The 16,247-nt window shown below is 39.7% G+C and overlaps 1 protein-coding gene across 7 annotated transcripts in view; it reads right to left on the bottom strand.

The window, feature by feature from the left end:
• Positions 1-16,247, bottom strand: part of MED12L (mediator complex subunit 12L) — a 337,656-nt gene that overhangs the window by 287,325 nt on the left and 34,084 nt on the right. For all 7 annotated transcript variants that reach the window (XM_053599366.1, XM_053599369.1, XM_053599370.1 and 4 more), the window contains 3 exons: positions 15,498-15,602; positions 10,378-10,569; positions 5,458-5,617 (listed from right to left, as the gene is read on the bottom strand). In XM_053599366.1, the coding sequence (XP_053455341.1) occupies positions 5,458-5,617; positions 10,378-10,569; positions 15,498-15,602 (457 nt within the window). The remainder of the gene's footprint in view (positions 1-5,457; positions 5,618-10,377; positions 10,570-15,497; positions 15,603-16,247) is intronic.

Here is a 16,247-nt window from a genome sequence, read left to right as displayed (position 1 = left end):
AGGGGCCTTGTGCACCATCTGCACATCACTGTCATCATCTGTGAAATGGAAATGAAATCGGACAATGGAAAAAAACATACACAGAACTAGCAAACGTTTACTAATGACACGGGAAACCTGGTAAATCACCACACGCCACAGTAATCCTGGCAGAGAGTCAACAGGCCAGTAAACCTGGTGAGGGACTGACTGTCCCCTCACCCAAGCAGAAAGGCTGCCGCGCTTCCTCGAGTAACCCCAGTCACTGTCCACCACACATCAGGAATGCAGTGAGCACCACATCCCTGCTTAACACAGGGCCAAGGGATTCTGTAAGTGCTCCAGAAATGCCAGTTGTTACACAGACAGCAATAATGACAGTAAATGCCACAGTTATCACTGGTTGATTCAGTAACAGTAAGACCTCTCTCAAAAGAAATTCTAGCAAATAAACGTACAAAGTTCTGTTATCTACTATAAAATCAAATTTTCTGATCTGTTCAAAGACTTTCTTCAGTTATATAAACTCAAGATGAGTTCTACCTTACAGTTTTTAAATATTAAGTAGCCTGATTTAAATGCTTTTCTCTGGTGAGCTCAAAACTTTTAAGACAGCTAAGGATGGGCACAGTGGCTCATGCCTATAATCCTAATAGTCTGGGAGTCCAAGGCTGGTGGATCCCTTAAGCTCAGGAGTTCACAACCAGCCTGAGCAAGAGCAAGAACAAGACCCCATCTCCACTAAACAATAGAAAAAGTAGCCACGCATCATGGTGCACACCCATAGTCCCAACTACGGGGTAGGCTGAGGCAAGTGGATCACCTGAGCCTAAGAGTGTGAGGTTCCTGTGAACTATGACATCACGTACTCTACCCAGGGTGACAGAGTGAGACTTTAAATAAATTAGAATAGAACAATAGAATTTCTGTCCTAATGTTCAATTTGTCCAAGTAAAATATTTCATTACCCACTTTGAGGGTTACACATGAGACCTCAGCCATAAACCCAAGGTCTATCTCACTCTCGGGCACACTCTGCACTGGGTATGTCCTGCTGGCTGCAAGCTCCCCAGGGCAGCAACCCATTTAATCTCCACTGTAGCTCTGTAACTCTCCGCACAGTGATAGTAAGGACCTCTGTGCCGCTTCCTCACCGCTGTTAGCCCACTTAATGTTAGGGAAAACCCCCTTCATTAAAGCCAAACAGCAGTGCTTTACAGCTCTATTTCAATATTGTATGCGGTCGGAACTGAAAATAAAACATGTGTTTCTATTACCAAGGAATAAAAGCCATTTCTACTGAAAACACTTTACAAATCCTAAAAACAATTGTCAAGACAACAGAAGTCATAAAACCAATGCCAGAAAAGGGCAACACTCGATAGTTAATCCTGCCCCAAATGTGACGAATGATTCATTTCACTATCTAAGCCAGAACGTAGAACCTATTACTATAAGTTAATCTTCTGAAGTGTTGTGAGTTAATCCAATCCAACACATATATATGTGTGTACTTTCTTGGCTGTATCCCTTGCTTGGAGTGTGAAACTTGCTACATTACAGCTATAGACACAGCCAAATGCTTCCAAATATCCTGTGGAATTTGCTTCAGACGCTGAAGAAGGTGCTGGAGACAAAGAAAGTGAGAGGTGTCAGGTGTAACAAAGTGACAGAGAAACAAGATCAGATACTTGGAAAATGTGCTCTTTTCATATAGTATTTACGTATACATTATGCTGTATTTGCATTTTAAAAACACTAAGAAAACACAGATAACTGCATATTTACATTGTTTTATTACTTACTAATTACAAAGGGTAAAACAGTAGCTTTAAGTAAAAGAAGCCTTGAGTAAAAAGTAGCTTTGAGTAGAGAAATCTGGTAGCTACCACATTACCCAAACCATCAATGTGATCACCACTAGAACCGCGATCGGATATACTGAGGCATTCACAGCATCAGGGCCACGATATTTCTACTGAAAGCTAGAATATGCCCTGAATCTAATCATGAGGAATTGGAGAAATGTAAATCAGCGGACAGTCCACAAAATAATTGGCCTGTCCCTTTCACAAATATGAAGGCCAAGAAAAAAAAAAGGCTGAAAAACTGTTCTGGATGAAAGACAACTAACACAACACAACTGAGGCAACATGGGCCCTGGACTGGATCAAGGTGAAGATGACTAACATCTGGAGAGGCTGAGGGCTCTGCTTTAAATCTACCTACTCACTTAGTGGCACAACTTGAAAAAGTGAAGCCCAAAGCTCTTTCTGAAACGCTAGACCTAAGAATTAAGGAGTGAACTTCGAAAATTCATGCATTTAAACAATGTTCTTATTTTTAGCCTTCAACATTTCTCGTCAAAGCCTACATACTTTACCATGAGAAAAAGCTTGACTTTCTTGGACTTAACATTCATAATTTTAAATGGACACTAATAACCATAAAAACCCATGAACTACAATGCTTTGAAAATAAACTGAGTCAAAAAATAGGATCAGGCTGCTTTTAATCCTGCCTATTCTGGAGGCTGAGTTAGGAGGATTGCTTTAACCCAGGAGTTCCAGGTCAGCCTGGGCAAAATAGTGAGACCTGGTCACTACAAAAAATTTAAAACTTAGACAGGCATAGTGGTATGCATCTGTAGCCCAGTTACTCAGGGACCATTTCAGCCCAAGAATAATCCTGTGTTCAGTAAGCTATGATGGCACCACTGCACTACAGCATGGGTAACACAGTAAGACCTTGTCTCCAAAAATAAAAGTAGAATTCTCTGTGTTATTTAGCTTATAAAGGAGGAGGGACTATAGTAGTTAGGGAGTGAACATAGTCATTCATTCATTATGGATGTACAAATAATAAAAATTTTAAAATTCTAGACAGGGAGAAAATAATCCCCCCAAGAACCAACTGGTCACAGTACATAAAAACTATAATGGTAAAAGTTTTCTAGTTTTGTTTCAGAAGGAAAGTTGACAGGTTTGTTGGCAGGCTACATGTAGCGTTTTAAGAGAAAGATAAAAGCCCAGAATGACAATATGGCTTCTACCCTTATCCGCCCAGCGGCTGCATAAAACCAGAAATTACCAGAAAGGATAAATCTGAGCTGGCACCGTGGCTCACTCCTGAAGGAGGAACGCGTTCAAGGGTGGTGAGAAATCCAGACTTTGATTTGCTACGCATTAGGTTTCAGATAATACTAGTCTCACAGTAAAGGTGGCCAGCAAGCAACTGAATACCCAGCTTCCTGAGAGAAGTAGTAATAAATCTAATGGAGATGGATTAATAAATCTATACAGATATAGATACACACACAGATCTACGGAACAGTGGGTTTATGGGTGTGGGTGAGTATGTAGGAGTGAGAGAGAGAGAGAGAGAGAGAGATAGAATGAATGAAGCACCAAGAAGAATAACCTGGGGGAGGAAGGAGAAGAGAAATGTGAACATCATATTGTATCTACTCAACATAATTTGAAAACTTTCTAATAACAATGTATTACTTTAGTAATGAAAGGTATTTCTTTTGTTTTCCCCTCAATAAAATAATAAGCTGATGAAGGGGAAAAAATTATACTCAGTGCTACATGGAGATAACAAAATACTATGGTGAAACGATACTCAGAGACAACCACTATAAACTACAGCCTCCCAGGCTTGTTCTCTAGACGTTTCTTTTAACATATGAATGATGCTGAACTCAAAGGTAGCAGCCATGAAACTCAGATCCCATATTTTGTTTTAAAGTTTTCATAAATTTAGAGTGAACCTCACTGTCCAGTTCACCAGGACTCCCCTACTACTCCCAAGCACCGTACACCCCAGCTCATTTATCCAGAGTACCATCTGGCATCTGAGGACATTTGCACTTTCTATCCTCGCTTCTCAGAGCTTTGTGGTTGGGTTCGCCCTTATAAAGTCATCAGCTATGATAATAGAAAATCATATCATAATATGATAATAGAAATCATATTTCTATTCCATAAAGAATTATTTTTAATGCTATTCTTTAAGTGGACAGCTTTATATGTAATTCTCTATGTAAACTTCTAACTTATTAACAGTATTTTATCTATTATAAAGCATGTTTTAGCACCTCCTCAAGGAACCAATACAGTAAGGACTTTGACCCGCCTAGTTTTTCTTTTTTTTTTTGAGACAGAGCCTCAAGCTGTTGCCCTGGGTAGAGTGACTTGGCATCACAGCTCACAACAACCTCCAGCTCCTGGGCTTAAGCGATTCTCTTGCCTCAGCCTCCCAAGTAGCTGGGACTACAGGTTGTAGTTGTCATTGTTTGGCAGGCCTGGGCTGGATTTGAACCCACCAGCTCTGGTGTATGTGGCTGGCGGCTCAGCCACTTGAGCTGCAGGTGCCGAGCCTAGTTAGTTTTTCAAAAAAAATTTTACAAAGAGGTAGCCAACTCACAGAGAATATTTTGTAATATTTTGTAATTAAAGGTACATTTAGCTACAATTTTCCACTTCTCTGTGTATGGAGACTTTAGGGGCAACTTTTGGACCACCACTGTATCTACCGTGGGCCACCATTAACTCTGGACATCAGGAATGTGGTGGGGAAGAAGGTGGCCCTTATATTTTAGGGTATGAAAGAGAGGGACCAATTAAAAAAAAGTTGAAGGTAATTTTGGATGATGAAAAGTACTGTGAATAAAATATGAGAAAATAACCAGGAGCAGAGGCAGAGAAGAAAAGGGGGGGATGTCATTGAGCTAGGTGGGCAGAGAAGGCCTCCTCAGAATGTGACATTTAAGCCAAAGCCTCACTGAAGAGCAACCATGTACAAGGAACAGGAAACACACACGCCCTGGGGAGGGGAGAAGGAAGCGGAGGGGAGGGACTGGGCATGTTGGAGAACAGAAGGAAGGCAGTGTGGCTGGCATGTCTCAGAAAAAAAGGACCAATCATGGATGGCCTTAATGGCCATAGTCAAGAATCTGATCTTTATTCCAGCAGTAAAAAGAAACCGTAAAGTGACAGAGACACAGTACGACCTCATTTAGGCTTGGAGATAAATATGGTAACTACTCAGAGACTAGAACGTAAGGAGACCTGTTAGAAGGTCTGCAACTACATCCAGCCAAGAGATGATGGTGACTTGACAGCATTTCACAGCTGTAGTGCTGAAAAGTACTGCCAATTCTGGATGCATTTTAGACCTAACAGAGATTAAGACTTGCTAAACGGTCTGTAAAGCTAGTGAATGATGCCCCATGATCATATCAATGTACACAGCTATGATTTAATAAAAAAAAAAAAAAAAAAGGACTTGCTGATAGGATCAGGATTCTGGCACTGGGGGACAGAATAGCTCCCCTCCCTATACCAGGAGTGACTTTTGGTCTCAATGGAGACATTCTCAGCATTTACTAGGCTGGGTTGTGTCCAGAGGGCACAGGCAACAGTGAGTTATGACATCAGTAATGAAATGTAAATTGTATTGTACTGTCTCACTTACCCAAATTGGGATCAGTAGACTGACGTTTCTTAATTTTAGCTTCAGATATGGCAGAGTAATAGGCACACGTCATCTTGATCATCCACGCTGCTCGAACCATGGGAACGGAATACTTAGCTAAATATGCAAAGACATCCTCTTTTTTACTAAGGATGGGAACCTGAGAAGAAATAACATATAGCGTATTTGTAATAACCACTTACTGTGTTCAACGTCAGACAAACCTAAAGAAAGAAGAAACCAAAGAAAGCAGCTGTAAGATACTGGCTGACTGTAAGAAAGTATATGCTTAATGGATTTTCAAATAGTGCATGCAGTTAAAAGAAAAAGGAATATTTTAAGGCAATTTTCATTAAGAAAAATGAATCAAAACTATATTTAGCATAATGGCAAAACAGTTTCATCAGTTATGCTTTCCTATTTTAAAAACACATTATTTTCAACCTCTCACATGCTGAGAGCTACTCATCAACAGAGCAGGGAAAAATAATTTCATGACAGACCTCCAAAGAATTTCTCAAAATTGGAAGAGACAGATCAAGTGAAAAATTGTCCCCACTCCATGTTTTATCCAGGATTTCTTTTGGATAAAGCTTTCTAACTAACATTTCATAAGAGTAACAATTTCCAGAAAGCTTCTAAAAATACAGTTAGCCCAAAATTTAAAATAGAGGCTAAAAAACTGATGGATCAGTGAATCAACTCAATAAACACTGCCCTAGAAATAGATGGGTAATGAATTCACTGGTTAAAAGTAGCCACTTGAGGCAGTTGATTATTTCTTCCAGATCACAAAGGTGCTGCTTTGCAAATAAGTATCCCAGTGTGGCACTGAATGCTTTGAAAGACTTAATTCATTCTTCTTGCATCCGTCATAAATACACGCTGAATAGCCCATTCATCTATTTAATTTAGTCAATATATGAATATTTAAAAAAAAGAAAAAAAAAAAAAAAAAAAACAGTGAACAAAAGGTATGTTAGCTGTGATGCTCCAGGCTGAGAGGTGAGGACACGGCCAGCACCAGGAAGGTCACCTCCCACTCCAGTCCGGGGCCTAGCCTGTTTCTAAGGCCCTTCAATCCTGGGCTCTTCATTCATGAGCTGTGATCATACCAACCATTTGCCCTACATAGTAGGGCATGTATCAAAATTACAACAGTAATTATTTTGTTACCATTTCCAAGCATTTCTCTATATCAGCCGAAGGGGCTGTGGACTTGACTCTTTAATAGTTCCGGAACACCACAACCACTGATATCAGTTTTGTGCTGAAAATTGAGGCTTCAAACTAGCTAACTGACTCACATAGCATGCCATTTTTCCTTTAATTAACTAAATCCTCACTTATACAGTGGATTTTGTGCAGGTGCTTCAAATTTGACTATTCACATACTTAGTACAAAGTACAATCCTAAAATTAAAAGATAAGTATTTTTTGTATATGTCCCCGGAAAACCAGCTATTTCATCCAGTCTTGCCAAAGCAACATCAAGCTATTTCAATGCTGAAGGGAAAGCTGCCTGGGTCAGACACTGAGATTGTATCCATATACTGTATTTCATGGGCAACTAGAGAGACTTTTGATAATATACAGTCCCTGCCTTGGGTGCCAACTTCAGAACACAACCCCTATGACAGAAGTGACTACAATAGCTCCAATACAACAAAAGGGTGACAAAAATCACACAGGCCAAAGCTAGAAGGTTCCCTCTCTGCAGACCAGATACATTTTAACAAACAAACAACAAAAAAAGACAATTTAATAAGAAAATTTCCTGAAAACGTAGCTTACAAGGCACATCTTCCTTGGCCATCAAGGATAAGAAAAGCACAGGGTTAAATATTCAATTCAAGACCTGACCTGCTGCTTTTCACAAGAATATAATACAGTGTCAGTGGGTTAAATTTTAGCTGTCAAAGTGAGACTGCCTCTCATTCAGAGGTGCCCAAAGGTTATAGGTCAAGGCCTAAAACATAAGCAAATGCAAAGCGAAGTTAGCACCTCCGAAGAATCACTACCAGTAGTATCTGGCAGAGACGCCTAAAGAACTCCTTTTGAACAGCGACCAATAGGAGAAAAAACTAAAACATTTAAACACGTGAAATTATTTAGTTGAAAAAGCAAACTTAGCCACAGACCTTACACTGAGAGCACAAGGCAGACCTCTAGTTCACAGCCCCTGCTGGCAGAAAACTAAGAAATCTGGCTGACTCAAACCCAGGGCTTTAGGATTCAAATAAGCGTACGTGAAGAAAGTTATTCACTCAAGAAAGAAGACACAAATGGATGGTTTGCCATCACCCTGGGTAGAGTGCCGTAGCATCACAGCTCACAGCAACCTCCAACTCCTGGGCTTAAGCGATTCTCTTGCCTCAGCCTCCCAAGTAGCTGGGACTACAGGCACCCACCACAACGCCAGGCTAACAACGGATGGTTTATTGGACCAACGCAGAAAGGAGAGAATGTTTACATGAACTATGACCTTTTTTCAGTAAAGAAACCATCTGATGTTAAGTTGTATCTGTAACCTGGCAATCAATGAGCAGCTGTTTGGTTTCTAAATCTAGCGAGAGCTGTGTCTTAGTACCCAAAGAAAAGACACCTAAGCATGAGCTGGCCGTCCTTGTATCATCTTTCCCCTTGGATGCATGTTACCATCAGCGCCCTCTGCCTGCTAAGTCAGGAGACAGGTGAAAGGAAAAATTCCACAGACCACAGTTATCAAGCCAACTGAGGCGAACAGGCGGGAAGCAGTCAACTGTTCAAGAGCTAGAAGAACACCTCTAGGAATAAGATGATGCCTCCTTTTCCAAACCAATCTATAATCATGAGGGAGTTAAAAGGTCACTTACAGTCCTCTCCGTGGCTAAACACTTGGAATGCTGTGGCAGTTTATCTTAATAACAACAGAAAACCAAGTCCAGACACATGATCCAACCCATACAAGAAACCGTTGTGAACTCTAGATAAGAGCTTGAAGATGACTCAGGACCTCAGCAGGTGAGCAGAGGTTTTCTGCCATAAGCCACCTCACAAACGAGTATCAGAAACTTAGAAAGTACTTGAACTTTCTAATAGGATGAACATATAGAGAAAGCAATCCTTTATGCAACTCTGAAAGAGCTTTCACGATCTCAAGAAGATGACAGACTGAAGTGGGGCAGGGAATAACTCCTGAAACACCCAAGAAATGAATACTTCAAGATATAGTCAATGGTTTTATAAAGAAAATATCTTAAGTTTTAAGAGAATTAACATCAGGGCTTACCTGAGGAACTCCTGACTTGGCCAGAGGGAGCTCCTAATAAAGAAGAACAATGGCTAATACACTGCACCATAATCCATCTCCCTCCTACAAGGTGAGAGACCCTGGAACCAGGGCACCAACTCCTTACCAGTGTTCATTTTCAGGAAACAGCGAATAAATTCTAAAGTTCTAAAAGCTATTAAAAAGGAAAATCTAAGACGACAGATGCCAGGCTGACAACAAGAACATAAACTCTTAGTCCAAAGCCATCAAATATCAAAGGATGCCTTTCTATGGCCTTCAGCAATAATTCATAGGCCACAGTGATACTACAGAGTTAATTTCTGCCCCTGGAAAAGAAGTCCTATGCAGTTGGGCCTTGGTTGAGACAGTGGCACCAACTGGTAAGTTATGCTGACTGCCATGCTGTTTAAAGATTCCAATTGCCTTTAACTGCTGAAATGTGTGCAAGCCAAAACAATGTTGTGACACTGACGTAAATAAAGCCAGTGGAATCTACAGGCAGTATTTTTAAAGAGTTCTTTAGAAAATAACAAGCAAGGGCAGTGCCCATAGCTCAGTGAGTAGAGCACTGGCCACATACACCGAGGCTGGCAGGTTCGAACCTGGCCCAGGCCAGCTAAAACAACAATGACAAACGCAGCAAAAAAAAAAAAAAAACAGCTGAACATTGTGGCAGGTGCCTGTAGACCCAGCTACTTCAGAGGCTGAGGCAAGAGAATCACTTGAGCCCAAGAGTTTGAGGTTGCTGTGAGCTGTGACGCCACAGCACTCTACCCAGGGCGACAGCTTGAGACTCTGTCTCAAAAAATATAAATAAGTAAATAAAATAAAAATAACAAGCAAATATACGAAGGAGCTGTCCTATCAAATGGGCCTATACCAAACTGGTCATGAACACATAATACTAAGAACCAAAGACAGGTATCCCCCTAAAGCTAAAGAACCCTGGATTTATTTCAAAGATGTGTAAGAATTCAGAGACCAAGATTAAGAGGGAAGTTTCCAGCTTTTTACCTAAATTTCCAAAAAATATCTTATGTTGTTTGGACCATTCGACTGTCAAACCTGAGTATTATTTCCCGCTTCAGGAAAATGACCAAAGGCAACAATTTTAAAAGAACTTCCCACACACACCCCCAGCAACAAAGCTGGAAGCTATGAATAAGCCTGCCCATTTCATTCTAAAAGTTTTTCAAAGAATAAGCACTACACACAGAATCACAATTTTTATATCACTTGGTAGGAAGGAGACTTAGCGTAAAACGGGTAATTAAAAAAAAAAATCTCAAAGCAAGGATGTTTTTAACAAAACTTAGACATTTTGACCTAAGAAAACTGAAAACTATAATAGAAAAAGAATTGAAATCTTATTGCCTGTTCTTGATTTTAAAATCTTGTCTACCTGAAGTCCACATAAACTGCTTGCTACGTGGAATATTTAAATTGAAAGATGTTCTTAGATACTGCATGAAATCAAAATAAAGGGGTGATCAACGTCCAGGCAGCACATATCCAAGGCTGTGCACCTGTCATTTGACTTTCAGGGAGAACTGGGGAGGGAAACGTGTACTTGAATGTTATCTCCAACAAATAGCTACATTTTTTGGTAAGACCGTAATTAAAACGGTGTAAAAAATACTTGGTACCTTTTTTGCCAAAATAGCGAGTGGTTTATTTCCTGCTAAGTCCGAGAACCAACTGTGAATGGCACTCTGGGACCGAGAAGTGACCAGCCAATAGTTATCTTTCACATTAACTTGTGGTTTCTTCTTTCCGGTGTCCTGGAAAGTGTTAAGCTTCAGTTTCTCAGCTAATATGCTGCTAAAATAAGCTCCAATCTGTAGGAAGAGGAAAAAGAAAAGAAAAAAACTTAAACGATAAGCATCTTAGTACTGTGTATTAGTATTGTATCTTCAAAACTTAAACAATAGGCATCTTAGTACTGTATATTAGTATTTTTATCTTCATTGTTTCAACTAAAAACCTTCACACAGCCCATCAGGAAATAAATTGCAAACTGAGTCCTTGAAGCCAAGAGCTGTGATTTCCTTGGACCAACATGTTGTGAAAACTCCTATCACTCTTGTTCCACTATTATCAGGTAGTTCAAGGAAAAATAAGAGCCCTTAGAAATCGCTGGTAAGATGAAATTAACTACATCCTGAATAATTCAAGAGAATGGGTTCTGCCTTTAACTCTTCAGCTGTACTTTTTCATACTACACACTGGTCAGGAAAAAAAAATGTTTTTCCTAAGTGGAGTTATGTATAAGAAAGTCTCGAAATCACACAGAAATCATTCTTTCTCATTTCATCTTACTAGCACATGTTTGTGTTTTAAAAAATTCTGTATTTATGCTCAATATTTAAGAAAAAAAAAGCCTAGAGAATTTTATCTAAATGACAAATCACAAATCAATCAAATTCGGTATTCGACGCTTTTAATACTGCTGCCAATTTCATGAATATGTTTCAAGAGGAAGCTAGTGTTACCTCCTCTGAGTAGGGAAAATTGGCAAAAGGAGCTTCTGCAAATTACTATCCATTTTTATATTAGCCAAATTAAAAAAGAAGAGAAGCAGAAAGGAACAGGAAGGAAAAGACAAGAAGAAAGAAAATAAAATAATACCTAAAAGTTCATTGAGTCTATAGAAATCGTATTGAAATTTTCAAGAATACTATGAAACCATCACATTTCAGACCCTGGAATTCTGTAATAATATGGCACAGTCAATTTCTAATAACACTGATATGATTAAGCAAACAGTGACAACTGTGACTAAAATATCTACCTTGGTGAAACAAAATAAGAATGACCTTAGTTAATATTCTTGAGTCAATAAATAGCCAATAGGCTAGAACGCAGTTATAAGCCATTAGCCAAGTTTATCTACCAGTATGAAAAACTGGCATGCCTATTTTTAATATGAAGTGATATTCCTTGATCCCTGTGATTGATGTAAGATAAAAAGTCTGGTTTTGTGTGTTGATGTGATATAGTAATCAAAATTAGATTAAGTAGAAAAAAAGAAGTCCAAGGGTTTTCCTTTTTCTTATTTTCTTAGATAAACAACTTCATAGTAGTTTTCATGATTTTTTTAAGCAAATGTTTGCAGAATGTCCAGTGAATGAATTAAGTGCAAAAGTATAACAAAAGCAGTTGTTTAGAAACAGGCAGCCAATAGCAGCCGATTGTTAAATTTTAAGTTTCTCAATTAGCATTTGGTCTTTGAACCAAGGGCACAAAACACCTCCCATTGCAGACTGTTTCATATTTAAAAGATCTCTTACTGGCTCATGCCTGTAATCTTAGCACTCTGGGAGGCTGAGGCGAGTAGATTACTTGAGCTTGCAAGTTCAAGACCAACCTGAGACAAAGCCTGACCCCTTCTCTACTAAAAATAGGAAAATATGAGGCAAGAGGATCCCTGGAGCCCAATAGTTGGAGGCTGCTGTAAGTTACGACGCCTCGGCATTCTACCCAGGGCAACAGCTTGAGACTCTGTCTCCAAAAAAAAAAAGGAAAAAAAAAGATCTCTTATTTGCAGTTATATACAAGCATTTTATCAACAATAAACAAAAGTATAAAAGTGAGCAGTCTTACAGTAGTCTGAGCAATCTGTTATATAATTATACTCTCTTCTACGCACTTAGTGATAGCAATGAAATGCAGGCACTATATACATGTTTTAATCCCTGCTAACAACCTTATAAACAAAGTCAAAATTCCCACGAAAGCAAGAGAAGAGAAAGTATGCATTTAGGTTTCCAAGAAAAGACAAAATGTGACTATAACATTTAATGTTACCGTAACAGCAATATATTCACGTTATTCAGAAATCAAAAAATACAAAGCAAAGAGCCTCATCCCTGAGTCCCAATCATGTGTCTGTCCAGACTTTCTTTACATGAATGCACATGAGCAAATCCATATTTATTATTTTCTCTTTCTTAGTATGTTTAGCTCATTGAGCACACTTAGTAAATGTCTGAAAGCCTCTGTATCTGTATATGGCGAGCTTCTTCATTTTTATAGATACATAATGTACTATGTGGATGTACTGCATTTAATCAAGCTACCACTAATGGATATTTGCAGCATTTGTTCCAAAATCTTGCTATTATAAATCTTATTAAAATGGATTTAAAGCCTTTCACGTTTGTCATTTCATATATATGCAGGAATAGCTTCAGGACAAATTTCCAGAATTCAGACTGTATGATTCTATAATTTTAATAAGCACTGCCAAATTGTCCTCCAAAGGGTTGATGTCATTTTGTACTCCCTCAAACAAGGCATGAGAAATAAGGTTAAATTTAACACTTGTTTCCATCCATCCAAAGCTATTTTGAAAATAATTCATTTGATAAGAATATGGAAAAGTGTTTAGGAGTTATAGTTCACAGTTTAGGAGTTATAGTTCATATGTTTCATATTTATAAAATCAAATTCCTGTTCAGAAAACTTGAGTCTTTGAATACAACCCACAGAAAGGTAGCAGAAGTGTAAAAATGTTACAATCATTTATTCACTTACTGAACTTAACAGAAAATAATACACAACTGAGAACAATTTGCAGTTCATATCAAGACACGTAACGGAGTCACATGCTCTGCCATGAACTAAATTGTGCATCCCCAAAACCATACGTTGAAACCCTACCCCCCAATGTGACTGTATTTGAAGATGGGCCTTTATTGAGGTAATTAGGGTCCCATGAGGTAACAGGGTGGAGCTCTACTCCAACAGGGCTGATGTCCATAATTTGTAAGAGGAAAAGACACCAGAGAACACAGTGAGAAGAAGGCCATCTCCAAGCCAAGGAGAGAGGCATCAGGAGAAATCAGACCTGACACTTTGATCACGGCTTCCAGCCTCCAGACCGTGAGAAAATAACTTTCTGTTGTTTAAGCCACCCAGTCTGCGGGAGTTTGTTATAGCAGAGCCCTAGCAGACTAACGCACACTTTAGCCAAGTAGTAATGTGTTTCTGGGGATTTGTTCACACGGACAAAAGGTGTATGTTAAAATATGACTAAAAAGTCTTTATAATCAAGAGAAACTGGCAACAAACTAATTGCTGTATATTGTAGAGATGATTCAATTACAGCCCGTCCATGATGGAATGTCACCTTTCCATGAATTATTATAATACGAAGACTTCAACCATAAGGAAAACTGCATACAAGGCAATGTTTCATTTTCAACGCAGATCAGGCTCAGCACCCGCAGCACAGTGGTTACGGCACCAGCCACATACACCCAGGCTGGCGGGTTCAAACCCAGCCCCGGGCCAGCTAAACAACAATGACAACCGCAACAAAAAAATAGCCGGGCATTGTGGCGAGCACCTGTAGTCCCAGCTACTTGGGAGGCTGAGGCAAGAGAATCGCTTGAGCCCAAGAGTTTGAGGTTGCTGTGAGCTGTGATGCCACAGCACTGTACCAAGGGCGACCTAGTGAGACTCTGTCTTAAAAAAAAAAAAAAAAATACGTAGATCAGTTAAGGAAGATGAAAAATGTTCTGGAAGTGGATGGTACCAATGGTTGCACAATAATGCAAATGTTCTTAGTGCCTGACAACAGTACACTTAGAAATGGCTATAGGTGAATGTCGTGTGTGTGTGTGTGTGTGTGTGTGTGTAAGTGACAGTAAAAATTAGAGTATAACAGAAGCTCTTTTACACAAGAGTGCCAATTAAAACATGCATGAGGAATGATAATTAGAAAACCCAGCACTCTGTGACCACCAGCAAAATAAATCATTCAGCAGGTAATCAACTGATACAGAAATAATGGGGTAAATTTCTGTTGGAGAATAGGATTTTTATATTCAAATATAAATATGATGTGAGATATATTTGAATATCACATATTTTAATACTAAATTCAAGTATATGTCAAAGTATCACCCCATAGAGATTACTAAGAGATGAGATTGGGTGGCGCCTATGGCTCAGTGAGTAGGGCGCCGGTCCCACATACTGAGAGTGGTGCGCTCTGGCCAAACTGCAACAACAAAATAGCTGGGTGTTGTGGCAGGCGCCTGTAGTCCCAGCTACTCGGGAAGCTGAGGCAAGAGAATCACCTAAGCCCAAGAGCTGGAGGTTGCTGTGAGCTGTGACGCCACAGCACTCTACCAAGGGCAATAAAGTTAGACTCTGTCTCTAAAAAAAACAAACAAAGAGGTAGAGATTGCCACCTTCCAACATAAGGAGATGGAGACCATCACCTTGACCAAGCTGTGGGAGTATACCCACCGTCAGGGCAAACACACTCCATGGTAGTGTTCTCACCAAAAATGTCTAACATGAATCCTTCATGAGAGATCAATCAGATAAATCTGGAACATATTAAAATAACTAAAGTATAAGACAAGAAGTAGCCTGAACTCTTCTAAAATAGCACTCATGAAACCCTTAAAAAAGGGGGGGGGGACGGTCTGTGGCTCAAACGAGTAGGGCGCCGGCCCCATATGCCGGAGGTGGCAGGTTCAAACCCAGCCCCAGCCAAAAACTGCAAAAACTGCCCCCCCACACAAAAAATAAGGTGAGGGAGGCAGAGCACTTTTCTTTTCTATATTAAAAGAGGCTAAAGAAACATGACAACCAAATGCAATGTATGATCAATCCATCTCTGGGTCCTCAGGTAGGACAGTATATGGGGTATTTGGAGAAATTCCAAACACTGGCTTAAATAACACAATCATTTATCAACATTAAACACGTACTTTCTCAGAAGTTTTAAGAAACAGACAACAAGCATTACCTTTGATGGGTTAATTACAATGTTCCTGGCCGAGCCATGCTCGTCTCCGGTGAAGGCTGGCTGATTGCTGAAGCCCTGCTTTACGTTCACAGCCGTCAGTTCATCCTGTTGGAGAGAAGGCACTGATTCAGCAGAAGGATGGGAAAGCTCCAACATAATCTAGCATATTGCACCCTGTGTAATGGCTGCAAAACTCTGTAGAGCAGAGCTGTTGAAAGAACAACAATCAAAAAAAAAAAAAGCAGAGACTCAAGTTTTAAAATCAGTATATACATGTGGGGAGAGAGAAAGGGAATGTGGCCAAATGTTAACAACCGTTGACTGGTGTCAGAGTGGGAGCCTGCGGCCCCGGGCCACACACGGCCTTCTGGATCCTTCAGTGTGGCCTTTTGACCAAACCCCAAATTTTACAGAATACTCTGAGATAACACCTAACCCCAGTGAGAACAGCCCACATCACAAGGTCCCAAAGCTGCAGGTGCTGGCGTGGGTACTGAGAGAGGGGGACACTTAGGCACTGCTGGTGGGACCACAAACTATTATAGCCCTTTCGGGAAAAAGTATGGAGAATCTTCAAAGAGCTAAAAGGAGACCTTCTATTTGATCCTGCAATCCCATTACTAGGTATCTACACAGAAGGAAAAAATTATTTTATCATAAGGACATTTGCACTTGAATCTTTACGGCCGTTCAATTCACAATCACCAAAATGTGGAAACAACCCAAGTGTCCATCAACAATTAAATAGAT

Source organism: Nycticebus coucang, chromosome 8 (assembly GCF_027406575.1).
Source record: "Nycticebus coucang isolate mNycCou1 chromosome 8, mNycCou1.pri, whole genome shotgun sequence".
NCBI classification, from domain to species: domain Eukaryota; kingdom Metazoa; phylum Chordata; class Mammalia; order Primates; family Lorisidae; genus Nycticebus; species Nycticebus coucang.
The sequence above is the reverse complement of the archived record's forward strand: the minus strand, read 5'-3'. Positions and strand labels throughout refer to the sequence as shown.